A 24,639-nucleotide genomic window follows, 5' to 3' on the forward strand; every position below is an offset into this window, starting at 1 on the left:
CGGCAGCCCACCAGGCTCCCCCGTCCCTGGGATTCTCCAGGCAAGAACACTGGAGTGGGTTGCCATTTCCTTCTCCAATGCATGAAAGTGAAAACTGAAAGTGAAGTCGCTCAGTTGTGTCCAACTCTTAGCGACCCCATGGACTGCAGCCTACCAGGCTCCTCCATCCATGGGATTTTCCAGGCAAGAGTACTGGAGTAGGGTGCCATTGCCTTCTCTACAAATAGAGCAGGCTGTTCTCTAAAGTTTGAAAACTGTAAGTCTAAAATAGCTATGCCCAAAACTGGCTCCACAATAAGTATCAAATGGGAAGGTTTTTAAAAATATTGATTTTGATGTCTCACCCTAACCCTCCTGCCTCAGGGTGCTGCCTGGGAATCTGTACTGTGGAGAGCAGGGAATTTCGTTGATGGGATAAACATGTAAGAATCGTTAGCTGTCTTAGGTTACTTTGGCATGTGGAGCAGTGCTATGGTCTGAATGTTTGTGCACCCCACCAAAACTCATATGTTGAATCACTCACCCCCAAAGGTAATGTGATTAGCACGGGCACCTCTGTGAGGTCATGAGGTCAAGAGGGAGGTGTTCTCATGAGTGGGATTAGTGCGTTTACAAAAGAGACCCTGCAGAACCCCTTCTATCACTATCACATGCGGGTATAAGAAGTCGTAAATCTGGAAGACAGCTCTCATCTGACAGTGCTGGCGCCATGATCTTGGGCTTCCCATGCTCTAAAATGGTAAGAAATAAATTTCTGTTGTCTGTAAGCTATCTGATCTGTAGTATTCTGCTGCTGCTAAGTCGCTTCAGTCGTGTCCGACTCTGTGCGACCCCATAGACGGCAGCCCATCAGGCTCCTCCGTCCCTGGGATTCTCCAGGCAAGAACACTGGAGTGGGTTGCCATTTCCTTCTCCAATGCACGAAAGTGAAAAGAAAAAAGTGAAGTCGCTCAGTCGTGTCCGACTCGTAGCGACCCCATGGACTGCAGCCCACCAGGCTCCTCCGTCCATGGGATTTTCCAGGCAAGAGTACTGGAGTGGGTGCCATTGCCTTCTCGCTGCCCAAAGAGACTAAGACAGGCAGTATTTCCAACGATGGTAGAGCAAACTGAAGCCACCTGGCTATGTTATATGAAACATCCCTAAAAACACATTCTATAGTAATTTTCCAAAACATTTGTCAGCAAGATTTGCCACTACCCTGCAGCTTTTAGAATTACACTTTAATACAAAGGAACCGTTGCTCCCATATTCAACTGCCTTCTCAATATTTCATGAATGTGCAACAGATATCTCAAATTCAAAGTGTGTAAAACTGAGCTCATCGTTCCCCTCAAAACTCTCTGACCACATCTCAGACCACGGCAACTTAATCACTCCAGTTGCCGAAGCCAAAAATGTGGTGTTATTTTTTGGTTGCCTTTGTTTTCTCATTCCTCACACATATTCAATGAGAAAATTGAATCTCCGCCCACCATCTACATTGTATGATCCAGTGCAGACCACCTTCCTGGCTCTTGCCTGGATTCTTAATTACTTAAACTCAGTCTCCAAACAGGCTTCCTAACTCCTATACTCCTATTACACATATACATATGATTCATATGCATGTACATATTTGGTGTATACCTATATATGTGTGTGTGTGTGTGTATGAATACATCTTCTAACTCTTCTACCTCTGCTCCTAGACAGGCATTTCCCAACACAGGAGCAAACGTGATCCTATTAACGAAAGCCAGGTGGCATCTAGCATTGCTTAAAACTCTCCAAGGTCTTCGGAACTCACTCAGGGTAAAAACCAGAGACCTGACACGCTGTAAGGACCCCTGACTCTTCCTCTCCTGCCCCCTCCCACTTGATTATTTCTTGCTTTCCTGTACTTCAAGTTTGCTCACCACACTCCAGCCACACTGTATCTGCCGCTCTTTTCTGAACACACACACGCAACACTCTCTCAGGACTTAGCATTTATTTCCTCTGCCCAGAAGGCTCTTTCCCTAGATATTCACTGCCAGATTTTAAGTAGTAAATCCTCCTCTACCATGCCTCCTGCTTCAATCCAATATTTCCTTTTTCTGTTTATTTTGCTCCATGAAATGCTGACCTCCTGACAAAGTGCTATCCAGTGTAAACTTTTTGCAATGATGGATTGGTGGCTATGCAGCAGTTAAACTGTGGCTAGTGAGACTGAGGAAATGGCTTTTAATTTAATTTTATTGTAATGAATCAATTCAGAGTTGTACAACTTGTTTCATTTAGTTAATTTCAATTGAATGTAAATCTAAATAGTGGCTACTACACAGCACAGTTCATCTAGAATCGATTTGTGTTTGACGATGAAGGGATCACGTCTTTTTACAGTATTTACACACAATTTCACCCAGCAGGTGGCTCAGTGGGTAAAGAATCTGCCTGCAATACAGGAGACACAGGAGATGCCGGTTTAATCCCTGAATTGGGAAGATCAGGGTAACTCACTCCAGTATTCTTGCCTGGAGAATCCCATGGACAGAGGAGCTTGGCAGGCTCCATAGGGTCCATGGGGTTGCAAAAAGAGTCGGACACAATTGAATTGACTGAGCACACACTGAAAAAACCATCTTTCCTTCACTATACACGAATGCTACCTTTGCAATGAATCAACTATCCATATATGAGTCTGTTTACAGATTCTCTATCTTGTTTCATTGTCTGTCTGGTTTTCCTTGTGTCAATCACATGCTGTTTTACTCAATTTATCAGCGTAATGTCTATATTATAGCTGGTAGACTTGAGTCCTCCAACTTTATTCTTTAAGATTGATTTAGTTCTTCTGGCCCCTTCAAATTTGCTGGTAAAGTTTTAGAGTCTGCTTGTCAAGTTTCACCAAAACAATTATGAAAGTATTAGTCATTTAGTTGTGTCCAACTATTTGATCCCATGGACTGTAGCCTGCCAGGCTCCTCTGTCCATGGAATTCTCCAGGCAAGAATGGAGTGGGTTGCCATTTCCTACTCCAGGGGATCTTTCCAACCCAGGGATCAAACCCAGGGCTTCTGCATGCATGTGGATTCTTTATCATCTGAGGTACCAGGGAAGTCCAATTATACCAACCAACAAACACCCTGTTGAAATTTTAACTAAGGTTTGCACTCAATCAGTACCAAGTTGGGAAGAATTGACATTTATATCACCATATTGAGTTTTCTAGTCAATGAAAATTTTATATTTCTCCGTTTTTTAGGACTTAATTTATCTCAAGAGTATTTTACAATTTTCTGTGTAAAAGCTATGCACAACTTTCTTTAGATTTATTACCATGTATTTGAGATTTTTGATGCTACTAAAAATAGAATCTTCTAAAATTTCATTTTAATTACTTATTGCTGATATACAGAAATAAAATTAACTTTTACCTTAACTAGGTATCTAGCAATCATTCTGAATTTTAATACTCTGTATATTGTTCAGAAAACTCTCAATACATAACCTGGCCATCTACAAATAATGAGAGTCATTTTTTCTAGTATGTATGTCTTTCATTTCTTTCTCTTGTTTTATTACACTGCCTAGGACTTCCAAAAACAATGGTGAACAGAGTGATAATAGCAGGCATTGTTGCATTAATGTTGGTAACAGGGATAAATTTTTCAGTACTCCACAAAAAACTGTGATATGTACTGTAGGTTTTTTTAATGGGTCCTCTTTAACAAATTAAGGACATTTCCTTCTACTGGTAATTTACTGAGTTTTCATTTTCTTTTTATCATGAATGGATGCTGCATTGAAGCAAACACATTTTCCAACACTATTAATTCCTATATAAGTTTATGTAGGTAAGGAATAAAATTCATTCTTACCCAAATTTAAGAAAATATTTTCAAAGCTTTCACATGCATCGATCTTTTTTCTTTCATTATTATTATTTAAAATATTTTTCAGCTTTATTTAGGTTGGCAAAATTGTGTGTATTTAAGGTATATAATGTGATGGTTTCATATAAATACACATTGTGAAATGCTCACCATAAACAAGATAATTAGCATTCATTACCACACTTGGTCACAATTTTCTCTCTTTTCATCCCCCTACTCCTCTCCCACTGGACAGTCACCTGCTTGTTCTCTGTATCTAGGAGCCTGTTGCTCTTTTGTTATGTTTGTTCATTTGTTTTCTAGATTCTACACACAAGGGAAATCCTAGGTGTGTATCAATCTTCTCAGAGGAATAAAGTCTCTCCTTTTTGGATTGGGACTTAATAAGATACATTTAGTATTAGATATTCTACACAGATAGCACATGCATAGAAAATAATGACATTTTAAATCACTACCATTAAACTATTTTTTTTTAAGTTTGACTTTAAGTTATTTTACTGAACAATATACATTTTAATCAAGTTGCAAATTACGTCAACTTATTGTTTCATTCTAATTTTGTGTTTAAAGTGTTCATGCAAATTTAACTGTTAAATGAAAGTTGATTAACTCACCAGTCATATTGCAATATAGAAGAAATGGTTCAAGGGGACCACTTCCATCTGCATCTATGTAGTAAAACCCTGAAGTATTTCCTTTATGCTTATAGGCTTCACATGACTGCTCGTATATGGCTGTTAAAAAAAAAAAGTGCAAGTGTCATCATAAGTGAAACAGTATAAAATTAATTTCTTAAATTTTAGTTTGGACACAAAATATTCCAAGTCTTGAAATTTAATATGTACATTACTGACCAAGAGAAAAGGTAATACACAATTTAAGACAAAACTCATTTTTTAAACAAATATGGATGAAAGAAGATTAGATAGAGAAAAGAAAGAATGGGATTGTATTTTATGGCATTTCATTTTATTACTAATGGAATGCAAGATTATTTATTTAAAATGAAATTTTAGTTTATTTTTACATTAGGTAAAACAACAAAATAGAAGGTAGGTGTTTTAAATGCTAAGATTCTTTTAAGTATAATTTGACCTCAATTTTGTACATCCATCCAAATGGATCTTTCAACAATCACTTTGGAATTTCTAATTCTAGTATCACCTTGTAAAAACCTAACATCTGAAGCACAATAATGTAATCTCTTTAAATAAGCTGCTGTTATCCAAAAATTAAGCATCAGAAAAGCTTTAAATAATGCTGCAACTAGTCACTTTTCTCACATAAAATCCTTTTTTTCCCATAAAACAAGATGATTTACAAAGCTTCTTGTGAATAATTTAAAAAGTAATTTACAAAAGAAACTTTTTCTAATGCTCTGTAATGAGAATTTAAGATAATTAAAATTCAAAGCAAAAGAAATGCTGATATAAGATATGACCTCAATTGGCCTAAATGTGTTTTGATCCATCACTGGATATTTTTAATTTTACAATCATATATTTGCCATTTACAAGGTTTGATATTAGCAACTCTATATGATGCACTCATTTCACTGAAGACTTGGCCAATTATAATGGTGATTTCCATCAAGCTTTTAATTTTGTGGAATGAGAAATAAACCATCCCCTGAATGTCCTTCCTTGATCTAGTCTAAATTTTTCAAAACTATGTTAATGAGGTTTTAGACAGTATGAAATACTGTAACTAATTTTTTTTAGCGTTACAGAGATTTCAGATAAACATACAAATTTACTTCTCTACTCCTCCACAATTCCTTGCTTCTATTTTGCACCTATTATATATTACATAGGGGGAGATATAAGATGGATTGTTTTCTAGGCACATTTGTATTTTATGCAGTGAAACGGGCATGTGAAAGGGCTAATTTATATATTTCTGTATGCTTATACATGTGTTGACAAATTGCTTGAAGGAGGTTGGGATACACACATAACTTTGCCATGAGGGCTGGTATTAGAAAGGACATACAACTGTGTGAGTGCTTTTGCTTTATGTGTATTACTTCACTTTTTAACAGGACTGTTTAAAATATTATTTTCTAGTAAAATCTTTTAAAAGACTCCATTGCTAACCTGCCTTTTACTCAAGCTAATGATGGTGATGACTTCATTATAGCCAGGTTTGTTATCTTGGCCCCATTTCTCAGAATAGTTTTTGGCAAAAAATTTTGATTCCTACTTGCTCAAGAACCTAATAAATGAATTTAACGACTGGATCAAGTTGTGGGCTACTGATGAAAATAGTTATTTATCATCTAATTTTTTTTTGGCTCAGAGATGTTTGTGCTTATATTTAGATTCAGTCACAGCTAACAGTTGAAAATAAACAATTAGTTAAAACACATTCAATTAGCTTTGTGTTTTGAATTAGTTGCTGTAATTGGGATGATGGTGGGTATGAAAAATTAAAATACACCGTCATTCTGGTACTGGTGATCCAGGGTAGGAAAGTTGGCCTGGCTTTAGCGACAGCAGGTGTCCTTTCTGATCTTACAAGGCATTCAGTCCACACAGTTGATTGTGGAGGCGTGAGGGTGAGCCCAGGAGCTCCCCACCTAGACTCATGCCCTCTCCAGCTCTGAGTCAGGACTTCTGAGGGTCCCTTGTGGAGCCTCCGGGGCTGGGAGCCTGGAGTTCCAGTCTCAGCTCTGGCAGGAGTACAAAGCAGTTCACAGTGACGAGACAGGAGACAGGAGACTGAGGACTCCACCTAAGGCCCTTGCCTGAAGTCACGGCTGCGTGTCAGAGGACTAGGAGTTAAGCTGCTCACAGTCAGCAATAATATGAAAAAAAATGAGAAGGAAAAAAATGGGCATTTGTGCTGAACAAGTAGACAAGAAAATGACATGAGTCTTAACAACACACACAAATTTTCACCAGAAAAGAACACACAGCTTCTAAAACAGGAAAAGAAGATGGTTGTGGTACCAGGCTCTGGAGTATAATTACACACGCCCACATTCTCACTGTGCCTCAACTATTTCAGGCACTTTGGGCAAGCTGATTAATCTCTCTCTGCTACCTACCGGGTGGTAGGTACCCGGTAGCAATAACAATACCCACCTACAAGGGCGGTCATCACAAGTAACTGAGCTGGGACATACAAAATACTAGAGCAGTACCCAGCATTTAGAAAATACTCAATGAAATTAACTATTATGATTAATATCATTTCGACCATCCTTATCCTCACCATCTTTATTAATGGAGTTGCAAGAGAATTTAAGGGCTTCCCAGGTGTGTCAGTGGTAAAAAATCCACCTGCCAATACAGGAAAAGCGGGTTTGATCCCTGGGTTGGGAAGATCCACTGGAGAAGGGAACGGCAACCCACTCCAGTGCTCTTGCCTGGGAAATCCCATGGGTAGAGGAGCCTGGACAACTACAGTCCACGGGGTTGCAAAGTGTTGGACATGACTGCGTGACAAAGAGAATTTAGGGATTACCTATTTGGCACTGCAGTTTATGTTTATCCTTAGCTACCTTTTTTTTCTACATGTATTTTCTCCTTGCTGGCTCTCCTACTCTTTTCTGTCTTATGTGTTTCTATAAGCTACCTTGCCTACTTTATGAAAAGAAGTGCGGATGAAAAATAAACTGGAAATCAACTGAACGCTAAGGTTCAGGGTTGTACGCACATGGACATATAAACATATACACAACAAAGAAAAGGAAATGAACAAGGGAGCCGGGACAGAGGCAAGAACAGGGAGGTGTGTTTGGCTTACAGTTGTGGCACGTTGCTCCCCTGTACCCAGTGTTTGCACAGTTGCAATGAAAGGTGTCCCACGACTGGGAGCACTCACCACCGTGTTCACAATAGTTAGGCAAACACCTAAAAGGAGGCGCAGATACAGTTACTACTACTCACCGTGAAATGTCACAAAATACTGATAAATTACACATGATCATGTGAAAGAAGAATGTAAACAGTAATCTAAAGAGTAAATAGAGTGTTACGCCTCTCACGTGGTATGGGGGTAAAGAATCCACCTGCCAATGCAGGAGCTGCAGGAGGCGTGGGTTTGATTCCTGGGTCGGGAAGATCCCTGGAGAAGGAAATGGCAACCTGCTCCAGTATTCTTGCCTGGAGAATCCCTTGGACAGGGAAGCCTGGCAGGCAATAGTGCCTGGGGTCACAAAGAGTCTGGCACAACTGAGCACACACAGTGGTCATTCCATCTGTTGTTGCTGCTGCTGCTGCTGCTGCTAAGTCACTTCAGTCGTGTCCGACTCTGTGCGACCCCATAGATGGCAGCCCACAAGGCTCCCCCGTCCCTGGGATTCTCCAGGCAAGAACACTGGAGTGGTTGCCATTTCCTTCTCCAATGCATGAAAGTGAAAAGTGAAAGTGAAGTCTCTCAGTCATGTCTGACTCTTCGCAACCCCATGGACTGCAGCCTACCAGGCTCTTCTGTCCATGGGATTTTCCAGGCAAGAGTACTGGAGTGGGGTGCCATTGCCTTCTCCGCCATCTGTCCTTATGGGATCTTAATCACAGAACTCTAAGTTCATCAGGCTTCAACCAGTTCTCAGGTAGCTGTGACTGTTAATTTTCACCATGTCCTATTATATCATAGCCCTCTCTTTTTCCTAAGCGATGCAACAGTGATTTAGTATGTTGCCAGAAACATCAATAGTTTACACAAAACAACATTTAATCATACTGATTTCCCACACTGAACATTTAAAGGAAGCGGCTATAAAGAAGGGGGAAGGAAAGAAGGAAGTGGGGTGGAGGGGCAGCCCTGTTCCCTGGTGTGCACACCAAGAAACGCCGAGGACATACAGTGGGTCCCAGCAGCGGGCCAGGGTGCGTCGGGATGCTGAATCAACACCACAGGCGCTCCCAGGATATTTTACATTTTGAAGAGAAATAAGGCAGACTCAAGAGCTGTCAAGCACTGTGCCACTGACTAGCTTGAGGTAGTTAAATTCCCACATTAGATCGTAATAGGTTCCTTTTAATCACGTCTTATCTTTGAGAAGCTGGCCGTTCGGTAGTTGACACAAAGTAATGCCATGTGAAATCATGTTGAAAAAAGGTAAGGGCATCAGTGTTTGATGTGACTCCAAGTTTTGAAAGGTTGTACACTACATTAAAAAAAAGTTAAATTTTTCTAATTATATATATATATAAAATAAATGTATAAATAACTTTTTCAAAAAGTTTCTAAATTGTTAGGACATAAACACTTATAAAGTTGCCTGGAACCAAGTAACTGTTTAAATGAAAGCATGAGTTGTCCCTTTTGACTCAGAGCACTGAAAAAAAACCACTGAAATGCATAAGGCGCCACAGACAAAAAAAGTTAAAGAGCTTCTGGTATCAGCTCAAATCACCCTGATCAAATAACTGATGCTTTTTAGAATTTAAATGGAAAGTTATAATGAGACCAAGGCTTGAAATGCTCTCATTCACCCCAGAATAAAAAATAAATTACAAAATCTGTTAAGAACATATTCTTGATGAAGTTTCTGCCATCTCCTTTTGTAAAAACTAAGATTGGGAACTTCACGTTTTGCTAACAGGATCTTCCCAATTTTAACATGACCATCACTGCTAGTGTGGATGACTGAACCTTCCCGCTGGTCCCTGGAGGCTATTACCCACTGAGGGTGAGCTCCCTGCTTCTGTGAGAGCCGACCCAGGGTGCCTTGCTATAGGCCTTCCTCCAAATCAGGATTAATGATCCCAAGCTGGTGTGGCTGTAACTATGGAGATGGTCACTGTTATTCCCCACATCAACCCAATTGAGGTTTATCATCTCAATTCTCCCTTACATATTATCTTTCATTATAGAAAGAACCATTTTATCTACAAATTGAGTTAAATAAGTACATATTCATAGAGAGGAAATGATGTCCTAATACATTACTAAGTTAGATCATAATGATTTTTTTCTACATATGACATAGTATCTGCTGCTGCTAAGTCGCTTCAGTCATGTCCGACTCTGTGCGACCCCATAGACGGCAGCCCACCAGGCTCCCCCATCCCTGGGATTCTCCAGGCAAGAACACTGGAGTGGGTTGCCATTTCCTTCTCCAATGCATGAAAGTGAAAAGTGAAAGTGAGTCACTCAGTCATGTCCGACTCTCTCCTCCATCCATGGGACTTTCCAGGCAAGAGTACCAGAGTGGGTTGCCATTGCCGTCTCCAGACATAGTATCTACCAGTGTTCAAAACAGCATCAACAGACAGTGATACAGTAAATGGTCTTCAGATGTAACAGATGTGTGTTTATGTTGACAAAATGTTTCATACAAATAGAAAATTATTTTTAGAACTCAGAATTAATGTATTTTCTCAAAATATATACTGAACATGACTACATGCTGGGTTAAGTTTGTCACATTGCTTTATTTTTTTTTAATCGGAATTGCCATATTTCATTGAACTCAATAATTAAAAATAAATGCCTTCATGAGTGGCAAGATTATTTTGCTACAGTTGCCCATGCCTAAAAACACTTTTAAACTATTAACTATCAACTACTATATTAAAAGTAATGTCGTCTACAATGAACCCCCAAGTCTTGTCCTGTCATGCCCTTCATGCCCTACACTGGAATGCCTATTGAAACTAGTGGATCATCCTTATACCCTCATCAATACGATGGCTCCAAAACTTTTCCACAGGGGAGTTTCCTCTTCATTTTCCCTGCAGAGAAGATGGTAATGTATTCTTAAAGGCACACATTAGGACCACAGCAACCAATTAAGTTCCTGTGTCTCTGTAATTGGAGAAGGCAATGGCACTCCACTCCAGTACTCTTGCCTGGAAAATCCCATGGATGGAGGAGCCTGGTGGGCTGCAGTCCATGGGGTCGCTAAGAGTCGGACACAACTGAGCGACTTCACTTTCACTTTTCACTTTCATGCATTGGAGAAGGAAATGGCAACACACTCCAGTGTTCTTGCCTGGAGAATCCCAGGGATGGGGGAGCCTGGTGGGCTGCCATCTATGGGGTCGCACAGAGTCGGACACGACTGAAGTGACTTAGCAGCAGCAGTAGTCTCTGTAATATTATTCAGCTGTCAGGGAAGCAAAAGCCAGTCTGACAACTAACCACATAGGTCTCTGGTTTACTGGCCCCTGATGGTCTCTGTTACTGTTAGGGTATCCTAAGTGATTGGGTTTAATCATATTTTTTATACATTTATATGTCCTTAAAATTACAGCAGCATCACCATCATCTTTTGGGGACTGGTAGCTATTTGTACATGTAAATAATATGGTCATATCTTCTACCCAAATGTTATCACTGGAAATAAGCATAAAACTAAAAGCATATTTTATTTCTAATGTAAATATTATCTATTTCCTGTGGAACAGATGATGGTGAGAAAAAGAGAAAATGTTTATCTACTAATTTCAACATGCTGCCAGAAGTCTGAAAATAGACAAGTCAACATAAAGAAGGGAGACTGCCCCTACCTGTCTGTGATTCCACAGGAGTCTATCTGAAGGTCGCTGAAGTTCCCAAGGGCCCCCGGCTGAAGTGAAATCAGATCTACCACCTCGTGACGGATGGAGATGAGTCTCATGCATCCCTGGAACCCACCGAGTGGACTTTTACATTTGGATCCAAAGCTGCTGTCAGGACAACCTGATAAAAACAAAACCAAAGTTGGTCAGGATACATCATGGTGAATCAGGACTCAGTATCTTCACTAAAATAAGTTTTTTTAAAAAAAATAGGCATTTGATTATTAAATTAAAACAGAGAGGACAGCCCATTGCAGTCATTATTCATTTGATCTAAATTACAAAGTACAATTCATACAATGCATTTATGCATTTCTCTTTATTATGATACCACAGGATTCACAGGAAATGACTACTGTTTCAATAATTATGTGCAAGTATACCGACTTGATCTCAGTTGTAGAAATACACAAATCAGCTCCAGGATCCTCACATGTCAGCTAGCAGTGTTAAATTATGTATAACTTAAACCCAGGGACTTAAGTCTTTGGGGATGCAAAAAAAAAAAGGAGCTTAAAGGATGAAAATGTGCACTGTAGATAAGAAAAGATAAATTAGTAATGGTGAAATACCTTTCTGTGGAAGGCTATTTGGAAAAGGAGCTACAATGACTTGGAATAAAATTACAACTATTTATTTAATTAAATACTTTTCATTTGCATGTAAGAGCCACATATACTTGCATTTTAATAAATCATAATGACTTAATGTCAAAAACATTTCACTGTTTGACTTTATTTATTCTCTGCCGCATAAAAAAATGCTCCACTTACACTGAGTTCTTCCTAACATTTATCTAAGACCTGTTTCTAATTATTTTAATAATAAAGAACTATAATATTAACTATTATTGTCTGGAGTTTAATGATGTTCTATTTCTCTATCCAAGTGAAATAAACAATTTTATGGAGTATGAACACATATATTATACTTATGTATTTTTCATTAATCTTTCTTTGCCGTTATGGTTGTCAACCACTGTTACAATTTCAAAGAATAAGAAATGAATCAGCAACTTGCTAATTCCTGTACAATCCATGCTCGTTTTCTACCTGGGAGTTTCCATTATAATTAAATATTTTGACTGCAGATATTTCTCCTTAATGCTTTGTTTTCCTAACAAAATACATTTAACTTGGCAAAGGAAAGGCTGGGATTCATATTTAAACTGTTATCAGGCATGGTGAAATATTATACTTTAAGTAATGGAGATGCTGAAATTTAAAATTTAGTATAGCAAGAAAAGGTGATGAAACCTTCATGAGCATTTATATTGTACATGATTCTATACTCGATTTCAGTGCTTAAAATCCTCCTATGGTACAGGATATGGTTACCATAATCTGGATGTGCTTTCTAGATGAGTTATTAACCAATTAAGAATGTTAACATAAAAACCAAGAGGATAATAGTTCAATAATATTTGGGGGCAACTACAATATGCCAGGAATATAAACAGCTCTGCTAATCTCCTTTTCTCCAGGTGGTGTTTCCTGACACATTTCAAACTATTTCAGAATAAAATAAATGGTGCGATATGCCTCTAGGGGACAAAACTAAGCAAACTCATCATCACAAGGAGAGGTCATGGAATGTTACAGAGTGCACAGCGGTCATATTGCAAGGCCCTTCACATTCCTGGCTACACTGTTTAATAAGCAAGAGATTCTCAAGAACAAAGAAGGGTTCACCCCAGGTTAGCCTCATTAGCCTGTGATAACAGACATCTACAGGTTAATACAATGCAACGGCAGAGACAGGCTCAGGACTGAACTGGTTTGAGATGTAAGTTCTAAAATATGAAGATTTCTGGGGAATTCTTTATGCTGAATTAATGGATGGCTGCATTACCAGAAGCGGGCAGCATGTTAAGCCCCTCTGAGGATGGCAGATACATCATCACTGCGTGTGCCAGAAGATGCCGGTATGACTTCATGGTGGTGTAGCCCCTTCCCTAGACGGACAGTGTCTGATTTATACAAGCGGGAGTGTGAGGATTCTGCACACAGTCTAGTGTTTCTAGCTTGTGCTTCACAGTGTTATTCCATCACACAAAGACCGGCGTAGGGGAATTCCTAGAAGTTAGACTTTCCTCCATTTAAATCCGGAGGACCCGGATTTAAAATTTATGGTTTATAAATAAAAGATAAAAGCTGACCTCAGTAATTTTTTGGAAAGCATACCTTTGAGGAAGGAGAAAAAGTAAACAGTGGCGGCAGAGCGTGGTATTTGGCATGGTATATGCAGAGCGCTGTGAGCCCCAAGCAGCCCGCTCTCCCAATTGTCACCTCCAAGCCTGACACAGAAAACAGATCCAACCAAGGCTGGTGGGACAGACTGCCCTTTGCACAGTGGCAATGAAGTCAGGTGACAGGCTAGACTGACTGCTGATAACGAGGAATTTGCAGTTGAATTTGGAGAGAAACAAAGAAGAATGGATTGGAAGTGTCTCAGAACATGGGATATTTATTTACTTGAAGACAAACTGGTTACCTAAGAAAAGCTTTCCATCTAGATAAAACAGACCCCAGGAATAAAGGGGACTTTCGTCTGCACAGGAGAGGTTTCCTAAGGTAGCCAACTGTCAAGTTAGCTCTCAGGAGGGAAGTGGAGAGGCTATTTCCAGGACTGCAGGTGTTCAGTGTTAAAACCAGGGAGAGCTGGTCACCCCACCGCCAGTACCACTCAGGCAATGAGGGTCCCTGAACCAGTCTGCCCTTTAGGGGCCCCTGTTCTAGCCTTCCTCCAGCCATGATTCTGCCCATAGCACTGGGAGGCCTCACAAGGTCAGGTGATGGGCCCACGTGGAACTTCTCCCCTCCAGGCCACTCCCAGAATCCAGAATTCTCACCCCAAAGACCTACTTGGGTTTCCAGGAGGAGGCACCCCTCCTCCCCCAGGTCCTGGAAGAACGAGGCCCGGAGGAGGAGGCAGAACCATGGCAGCAGGAGGCCCCTGCTTTTCTCTGGACCCATGCTCCCAGTCCTGGAAATATTAGGGTGCCCTGGGGTTCACAGGGTGTATATTTACTGATGAGTAGAATCTCGCTCAGTCGCCTCTGACTCTTTGCGACCCCGTGGACAGAGGACCCCTGGTGCAGGCTCCTCTGTCCACCATGGGATTTTCTAGGCAAGAATACTGGAGTGGGTTGCCATTTCCTTCCCCAGGGAATCTTCCTGACCCAGGAATCGAACCCAGGTCTCCCCCATTGTAGACAGACGCTTTACTGTCTGAGCCACCACGGAAGTCAGAATCTCATGCCAGAATCAAACATACTCTAGTACTTAAGGACGCCAATTGAGAAGACAATTGAACAAACAGAGATATTGCCTAAGTAAACTTAAGACTGGTCATCTAAATAAAAGCCCTAAAGTTGAAGTTTTATTATGGAAGTTTCCACAGTGTATTGTTTAGGGACTTAGGAACAGCTTAATACATGAAGGGAGGAATAAAAGCCCCATTCAATGGGGAACATGAAGAGATGTGATGATGGAAGGACAAATGGATGCTGGTAATGTTATCTTTCTTAGCTTGGAAATGCATGTTCAGATGTGTATTTTTTAAAAATAATAATTCGTATTCTTTAAATTGTGTATATGATGTAAGATGTGAACAAGACGAGGTAACAGGGTAAGAGGTACATGGCAACTCCCTGTGTAACTTTGCAACTCTCTGGTAAATCTAAAACATACAAAAATCATAAGTTCAGGTAATTAAAATGGTGTGCATCATATGTATCATAATAAAAGCAAGCAAAATTAGAGTGTACATGTGATATATTTTGTTATAAAGTATGATAGTGTGAATAACAGTCAAAATTTTCTACAAAAAAAAAAGGTAGGCATCATTAAATCTGAACGTGAAGGGTGTAAAATAATTTAAGAATGATGATTCTATTTTCATGACTTAAACTTCTATTATTTTTATCATCTTTTTTTTCATCATTTAACAAAATGCTTGGGTTTTTTTCTTATCTCTTTTGGTGTTTCTCAATCTTCTCTTGATTAAAGTTGTTCTATACAGATCTTCCTTGCCTTACAGTGCGGCTACATCTTGATAAACCCATTGTAAATTGAAAATATCCTAAGTCAAAACTATGTTTAATGTACCCGACCTACCAAACATCATAGCTTAGCTTAGCCACCCTTAAACGTGCTCAGGACACTTACGTTAGTCAACAGTTGGGCAAAATCTACTTTAAAATAAAGTGTTAAATATTCTCCACAATTTATTGAATACTGTACTGAAAGCGAAAACAGATTGGTTGAGTGGGAACTGAATGGTTTAAGAGTATCTGCTGTTTACCCTCGTGATTGTGTGCAAGACTGGGAGCTGTGGCTCACTGCCACTGCCCAGCATCGTGAGAGAATATTAACATTACCCTACATGTCACGAGTCTGAGAAAAGAAAAAAATTCAAAGTACGGTTTCTACTGAATGTGTATTTCTTCACACCACTGTAAAGCTGAAAAATTCTAACTCAGGAACTGTTTGTATATCTTCAGATCAGATCAGATCAGTCGCTCAGTCGTGTCCGACTCTTTGCAACCCCATGAATCGCAGCACGCCAGGCCTCCCTGTCCATCACCAACTCCTGGAGTTCACTCAGACTCACGTCCATCGAGTCAGTGATGCCATCCAGCCATCTCATCCTCTGTCGTCCCCTTCTCCTCCTGCCCCCAATCCCTCCCAGCATCAGAGTCTTTTCCAGTGAGTCAACTCTTCACATGAGGTGGCCCAAGTACTGCAGTTTCAGCTTTAGCATCATTCCTTCCAAAGAAATCCCAGGGCTGATCTCCTTCAAAATGGACTGGTTGGATCTCCTTGCAGTCCAAGGGACTCTCAAGAGCCTTCTCCAACACCACACAGTTCAAAAGCATCAATTCTTTGGCACTCAGCCTTCTTCACAGTCCAACTCTCACATCCATACATGACCACAGGAAAAACCATAGCCTTGACTAGACGAACCTTTGTGGGCAAAGTAATGTCTCTGCTTTTGAATATGCTATCTAGGTCAGTCATAACTTTCCTTCCAAGGAGAAAGCGTCTTTTAATTTCATGGCGGCAGTCACCATCTGCAGTGATTTTGGAGCCCAGAAAAATAAAGTCTGACACTGTTTCCACTGTTTCCCCATCTATTTCCCATGAAGTGGTGGGACCGGATGCCATGATCTTCATTTTCTGAATGTTGAGCTGTAAGCCAACTTTTTCACTCTCCACTTTCACTTTCATCAAGAGGCTTTTGAGTTCCTCTTCACTTTCTGCCATAAGGGTGGTATCATCTGCATATCTGAGGTTATTGATATTTCTCCCAGCAATCTTGATTCCAGCTTGTGTTTCTTCCAGTCCAGGGTTTCTCATTATGTACTCTGCATATAATTAAATAAACAGGGTGACAATATACAGCCTTGATGAACTCCTTTTCCTATTTGGAACCAGTCTGTTGTTCCATGTGCAGTTCTAACTGTTGCTTCCTGACCTGCATACAAATTTCTCAAGAGGCAGGTCAGGTGGTCTGGTATTCCCATCTCTTGAAGAATTTTCCACAGTTTATTGTGATCCACACAGTCAAAGGTCTTGGCATAGTCAATAAAGCAGAAATAGATGTTTTTCTGGAACTCTCTTGCTTTTTCCATGATCCAGCAGATGTTGGCAATTTGATCTCTGGTTCCTCTGCCTTTTCTAAAACCAGCTTGAACATCAGGAAGTTCACGGTTCACATATTGCTGAAGCCTGGCTTGGAGAATTTTGAGCTTACCATCTATTAAAGGACCATGTTGCTATAGGTTGCCATAAACTCAATCATATATTCCATGATGTTTTATAAACAACTTAATTTATAAAATGAACTTATAAATGAACAAATCTTCATAAAGGAAGCAATTCTATCTTTCAATATTTTTGGCATTATGCTGCCTTTTATAGCAAAGGATTATGAAGGTTTTTTTTTTTTTTTTTTTTGTTTGTTTTTCCTCTTAATATAAGATGCATGATTCACGGTCTGTGTACTTACTGTCAATTCTTGGAAAGGAATTTGCATATTATTGATGAATAATAAAGCCTGGGCTTTCAACCAAATTCAAAGGTGATTCCAGACAGAAGTCATGATTACAATTCAAAATAGCAAAAAGAAGAAACACTGTAAGTTATGATTATGATTTCTACAACTGTGCGGTTCTGTGTGTGCTGCTCTGTGCTCGGCTGTGTCCGACTCCTTGGAACCCTTTGGATTGTAGCCCACAAGTCCATGGGATTGGATCCTCTGTCCATGGGATTTTTTAGGCAAGAATACTGGAGTAGGTTGCCATTTCCTCCCCAGGAGATCTTCCTGGCCCTGGAATGGAACCTGCATCTCCTGAGAGCCTGCCTTGCAGACAGATTCTTTACCAGCTGAGCAATCGGGGAAGCTCTGCCTTTCTAATTAATGTCAAATATTGTCTTATTTTAATTTTCCAGTGATAGACATTCATTTCCACTTCCAAAGGTTGCTTTTTGAAGCTTTTAGTTTAATCAAACATCCACTAGGCAAGTAAACACTTTTTGTTCTTTTTGAGAGACGTCCTGGGGTTGAAGGCTGGTGCCCTAATTCTATCAAATGTATCAGTGAATTATTATTTAGCAATGAGAAGAGGCTTCTGTGGCTAATTAAGTTAGATTATTTGTCCATTGGCATAATATTGATCTGCATTGAGCAGTAGAAAAGCAATAAGGATGCTCTGGAAAAGCTAAGAGGCATAAATAGGAAAACACCGCAATGAAATGAGCCCATAAAATCTGAGAAAGGTACACATGTAAGGCCCATTCAACATTAGGAAAACATAACAAAATTTTAAAGTAAGAACAGAAGAGCATGGTCTACTTGCAAGCAATCTCATTACAGAAATCATAAGCATAAGTCAGTCCACCTCAAAGAAATACATTTTATGTCATGATTTATCATCATGATCCACTCAACATTTCCATCTTCAAAGAAAGTGAAAAATGATTCCATAATATTGACATTGGTTAAAACATGCTGACTTCAAGATACAGGGGTAGTAACTGTGAACATGACTCAACTGCCCATATGGAGTGACTGCTTCTCTTACCTCCAAAATAAAAGATGCCCCCTGAATAAATCTGCTCAGGGCCCTGGGAGGGGGATGCAGAAGCCACTTGGCCATCAACCACCACACTCAGGTAATTCCTTTTGGCAGATAAGGAGACGGAATGCCACTGTCCATCATTTAATCCAACACCTGGGGGAGACAGAATCAGTTAAAAGAGATATCTATTAACAGTGAACACTGTAAGCAGTTGGTTAGAAATGGCAATGTACACACCACTCAATCAAGTACAGTAATCTAACAACTCTTAACAAAAGAAAACAAGAAGCAAGAGAGGGAAGGGAGATTGGTGGGCAATCAGCACCCTCTACATTGCTGTTGTTAGTCGCTCAGTTGTATCCGACTCTTTGCGACTATAGCACGCCAGGCTTCCCTGGCCTTCACCATCTCCTGGAGCTTGCTCAAACTCATGTCCATTGAGTCAGTGATGCCAGTCAATCATCTCATCCTCTGTCATCCCTTCTCCTGCCTTCAATCTTTCCCAGCATCAGAGTCTTTTTTAACGAGTCGACTCTTTGCATCAGGTGGTCAAAGTATTGGAGCTTCAGCTTCAGCATCATTCCTTCCAAAGAAATCCCAGGGCTGATCTCCTTCAGAATGGACTGGTTGGATCTCCTTGCAGTCCAAGGGACTCTCAAGAGTCTTCTCCAAAACCACAGTTCAAAAGCATCAATTCTTCAGCGCTCAGCTTTCCTTATGGTCTACATCCATATATGACTACTGGAAAAACCATAGGTTTGACTAGATGAACCTTGGTTGGCAAAATAACGTCTCTGCTTTTTAATATGTTGTCTAGGTTTGCCATAGCTTTTCTTCCAAGGAGCAAGCATCTTTTATTTTCAAGGCTGCAGTCAGCATCTGCAGTGATTTTGGAGCTCAAGGAAATAAAGTCTGTCACTGTTTCCATTGTTTCCCCATCTATTTGCCATGAAGTGACTGGGACCAGATTCCATGATCTTGGTTTTTTGAATGCTGAGTTTTAAGCCAGCTTTTTCACTCTCCTCTTTCACTTTCACCAAGAGTCTCTTTAGTTCCTCTTCATTTTCTCCCATAAGGGGGTGTCATCTGCATTTTTGAGATTATTGAAATAATTGGAATATTGAAATACATGGAAATAGTGCATGATTATCTTCATGTCTTAGGGCATCAGTAGAGAGAACAAAATTCTAATTCAAGTTTGGACAATCCTGAATGGTGAAAATCTTTAAATTATTTGGCATGGGCTAATTTTCAGCTTTCATTATGTAATTTACCTTTTAAAAGGAGTGGCTTGGGAAGAGCACAGATACTTTCCAAAATTCTAGGTTATACCTAATAAAATGATTTATCTGCTCTTTTACACTTTGGTGTAGTCATCTTTTATGAGTCTAGAATATTTAGCAAAGTATATTGTCAATTATTATAGAAATATTTGAAGAGATTATAATGAATGCTGAAAGTGTAGTGGTATAATGGAAAGTTAAAAAATAAAGCAGTGTATAAAACCATATTCATAAAGCTGATCATAATTTACAGATTTTGTATTTGCAAATTCAACTACTTGCCATAATATATCAGTAGCCTCCAAATCATTACTCAGGGCACTTTTGGGGTCAGTCACAGAAATACACAGAGCAGAGAAAAATTCAAGTCAACTGACATGCAAGCTTACGGCTGAGGTCATGCAAGGCAAAGCTTCTTGCTTCAGCTCTCCTATGTAAATCTGTCTTCACATTTTTGTGCTTTCTGTTAGTGAGTTTGCTGTTTAAAAGGCCCCCTCACACAGTGACGAAGTGTTGTCTAGTGTTCCAAAGTGCAAGAAGGCAATGATTTGCCTTACAGAGAAAAATACATGTGATAGGTAAGCTCCTTTCAGGCATGAGTTAATGTTGGCCATGAGTTCAATGCTGGTGATTAACAATAAATATTAAAGAAGGTGTCTTCAAACACAATCATGCATAGGAGGTTGTGTTGATTGGTGTACAAAAATGTTGTCACTAGAGGCACGCAAGAACCTAACCCTGTATTTCCCCTGGAAACAATGGTTTAGTATTTATTAATTCCATGTCCGCAACAACTTCATAGGACGTAACTACTCCAAGTAATGAGAATTAACTCCATATGTACAATTCTAATTATATTCCTGATTATCTATAAATATGGGAAAGGGCTGAAAGGAAATGCACACAAACAGTAATTTTCACATACAAGAAAATAGTAGTTGTTTTTATTCCTAGCTATAATTTTTCTGTATTTTCCAAGTTTATATACATAATAAAAATTGCTACAGTAAAAAATCAAGGTTTCCTTATCACCCACAAAAACAGTCTCTAGACCCTCCTAAGGTGGTCCCTGTGTCACGAGTCAAGGAGGCTGTGGAGCCTTTTCCTCTTAAAGGGAATTAAGTCTATAGGGTTCTGTTTTGAATACTCAGCAAACTGGTGAAATCTAAGTCTCTCTGTTGTAGGTAAATCAGTAAGGTTTATATCCACCAAATCCACCAAATATTCAGCTCTGTATGATTTTGCAGATCAAATTACTAAATAAAAATATAAGTACTCTATTAAACCTAAAATTCATGGGCCTCTTTCCTGATACTTTGTGCAATTTCTTTATTTCCCCAGCTATTTCCGACCACAAGCTTTCAGACAGAAAATGCATGGAAGCTGCTTTAGATGATGAAGCTCTTTGCCCTGGACCCATTTAGCATAACACAAACTCCACCCTCGGCACCAAAGCTTACTTTCACATTATACCCATGAACCAAAAAAAGATTTCCAAAGACCCAACTTTGATTTGGTTTGCGAAAGATAATGAGAAAAACCTAAAAACTGAAAAATGAAGGATATAGGCTAGATAATTTTGGACATATTTTCTAAGAGTGGACTCTGAAATAGAAGGCTGAATAGAGTTATATAATCTCTGACGGTATGAGATTGGACTAAAATAAATCAAATGTCCCAAATTTGTCATCCTGTGCTTCCTTTCAGAGGATACATTTAGAGTGAAAATCCTTGTACTGAGCTTTACGTCACACAGATAAAAACTTCCCACCCTCCTCACCCTGCCGTGGGTTTCCCACCCTCTCTTTCTCAAAGCTCGGATGTGCCTGCATACACGGCTTCTGTTTTCTCATCTTAGCTTTCCACTGGCCTGGGAGGTGCTTATCAAGCTACCTCTGGTGGGGGACATTTTCTCTTCTGACCTACTGCAGACTGATAACTTTCATAAAATTCAGTAAAAATAAATGACAAAAACATTAAAGAAAGAAGGCATCTAAAACACAAGCCCACTGACCACATGCTTAAATGTTGCAGTGATGCCTTCTTGCTGTAACAGCTTCTAGGAGCTTTTCCTCCCAATTTCTGTACTTATCTCAGGAACAAGTATTTCGCTGGACCACTATGTTCCAGACGGGCACACTCTAAGCAACTTTGCTCCGAGGGGCTTCTGGGTAGGGCCAGCAGAGTAAAGTCAAGGCTCAGGACATCTTCTGTCAACACAGAAGCTAACTTAGATTAAGAACACAAGTCTGCCAGGACGGCCGCTCTCAATTTGACACAGTTACATGCACCCATCTGCTCAGCATGTGGGTTCTGGAGTTGTGCTGTATTTGTGAGGGAACCTTCAGAAAACTATTCTTGAACCTCATTTGTAACAGACATCACTTGCTTACGATGAGGAAACTTATATGACCCATCGATGGGATGTATTACTCAAGTTAAATAATGAATGACCTGTGCAATCTGTTTCACTTAACTCCACATGATAAAAAGGATAATTTGTAAGTTGGATACTATTTTCTTTTAAGTCTACAACTTTAATATCTGAAGAGAAGTGAGCCCTTTTCCAAGGCCACAACACAGTGAGAGAGGAAGGAAAAGGTGGAATTGCAGAATATGTATTTTTTTCCAATTCACCGAATCAGGTAATTAAATGCTAATTCTAGTGCGCTGCTCCCAACACTCACAACTTTTGATTAGGGGAAGGAATACGTGTTGGTGTAATAATAATAAAAATAATAATCTAGTGCCTATTATTCACACCAGGTGCTGTGTGCTTTATATGCATCATGTCATTTAATCTTCAACATTACTACTGTTATTCTCGTTTCAAACATGGAGACCATGAAGCACAAGAGGATAAACAAATCACCCAAGGAAGCATCCAACTGGTGAGCTGACGCCAAAACCCACATTCTTCTTGGCCTGCAGGATGGGTGGTGACCTTGCTGTTTGGCTCATGTTAAACAATTAACTTTGAGAAAGAGAAAAGCAGCCCCCAAGAGCCTGGGACTAGTGGCTGGTACTCTCAGGGGGGCCCTGATGGTGGGAGACGCTGGAGAGCACCCAGAGCTCGGCAGTAGGGTTCTCCCGCTGAGCATAAACAAGCTCACAGAACATCAAGACCAGACAAGGTCACTCTGTTACTACAATGAAATGGGACCCAAAATTCCTTCAAAACTCCTCTACAATCTGGTTTAAGCACAGACAAAAGCAAGGCTACTGTGCAAACTACAAAAAATATCAAATCCTCTCCCGGACAACATGAATGACAACTGACTTTTGAAATCAATTACAAATTTAGCTTTACTTCATGCCTCCATTCTTCAAAATAAAATTTACAAAGATATTTAACCACACAAATTCCCTCACCTCCTGGCAGCATTTAATCCCCGCCAAATTTCCTTGAAACCTCCCTCCAAATCAGCTAACATAATCCAAAATTCTATGACAAGTTGTCCTTAACACCTTTGTGATGAGACTCCCCATGGTTCCCTGGGTGAGGCTCCTCCCTGTTGCAATATGCAACAAACCCAACCTGTTGGACAGTAAGGGTGATCACTGTGGTCTCTGGGTGGAAACCACTGACAACTCCAGCTGGAAGAATAGAAGAATAAATGGAAAGGTTTGCAACTGCAGGTGGCAGGAGAAGGTGGAATCCCACCTTTATAAGAACCTTCTCCCCTCTCCCCTTCTTCCTTCATCCCTTCCTCCTCCTCTTCCTTCTCTCTCCTTCTATCTCTCTCTCAGACCCAAAACACACAGACATACAAAATACAGGAGGAAGAAAAAGGTATCTCTCGGTTCCTCGAATATAATCTTCAGGGACCAGTCTTAAAACCACTACAGAAATATTATGACACTTTAGCTGCTGTCACTCTCCCATAAGATTATAACAAGCATCCATGGAATAGGATGTGTAAAGCAGAAAAAGCTGTATAGGTAGGTTATTTGCAAAAGAGCAAAAGGCAGTTATACAAAGGCCATTACTCAAGGAGAGACTAAAGGGTTTTGCCTGTTCCAAATAACTTTCAGTGCTTCAAAACTGTGCCAGACATTCCTATACTCACTAACTATATCCACTAACCAGAATTAAAGGTCCATGACACCAGATAGCTCTTGCCAAGAAGAAAATATGGAGGTTACGGCTGTCAATCATGTTAGGTGGAAGCAGGACTTTCAGGGAGCGATGAGGTTCTAATGTGAAAGACAGGAATATTCCATTAGAGAAAGAAAGAACTTTAAAAATGGCTTCTCCTGGGTGAGGGGAATCAAGAGGGCAGCCTCTCTGTCAGGGTCACAAGAACCAGAAAGCTCAGTAACGGAAACACGCAGAACCAGCATCTGCCAGGCCCTGCCCACGGGAGCAAGAAGCTTGTTTTCAAGCCTGATTTTCACCTTAACGCAAAAACAATAGCAGAAATATAAAACTCATAGCAAAAATCTCAAATTTGATAGTCAAGAATTTGTAGTACTCTTGCCTGGAAACTCCCATGGACGGAGGAGCCTGGTAGGCTGCAGTCCATGGGGTCGCGAAGAGTTGGACACTACTGAGCGACTTCACTTTCACTTTTCACTTTCACGCACTGGAGAAGGAAATGGCAACCCACTCCAGTGTTCTTGCCTGGAGAATCCCAGGGACGGGGGAGCCTGGTGGGCTGCAGTCTATGAGGTCGCACAGAGTCGGACACGACTGAAGCGACTTAGCAGCAGCAGCAGGAAAATACAACCAAATTGTTAGATTCTTGATCGAATAATTTTTGCTCTGTCATGTATAAAGATGACAAAGACTGGCGACACTGTGTGTCACAAGCGATTTTGTAGGGCTGCTAATATGTTTTATGATTTAGACTAATATAATATCTTTAATATTTCAAAAATGACATAAACTGACATAA

The 24,639-nt window shown here is 40.0% G+C and overlaps 1 protein-coding gene across 1 annotated transcript in view; it reads right to left on the reverse strand.

Annotated features, from left to right (window-relative positions):
- The window catches only part of CNTNAP4 (contactin associated protein family member 4), a 285,401-nt gene that overhangs the window by 79,346 nt on the left and 181,416 nt on the right, over window positions 1-24,639 (reverse strand). The window contains exons 9-12 of the mRNA XM_005894297.2: window positions 18,462-18,611; window positions 11,324-11,495; window positions 7,611-7,717; window positions 4,475-4,594 (exon numbers count right to left, since the gene is read on the reverse strand). Of these exons, the coding sequence (XP_005894359.1) occupies window positions 4,475-4,594; window positions 7,611-7,717; window positions 11,324-11,495; window positions 18,462-18,611 (549 nt within the window). The remainder of the gene's footprint in view (window positions 1-4,474; window positions 4,595-7,610; window positions 7,718-11,323; window positions 11,496-18,461; window positions 18,612-24,639) is intronic.

This window comes from Bos mutus, chromosome 18, assembly GCF_027580195.1.
Source record: "Bos mutus isolate GX-2022 chromosome 18, NWIPB_WYAK_1.1, whole genome shotgun sequence".
In the NCBI taxonomy this organism is placed as follows: domain Eukaryota; kingdom Metazoa; phylum Chordata; class Mammalia; order Artiodactyla; family Bovidae; genus Bos; species Bos mutus.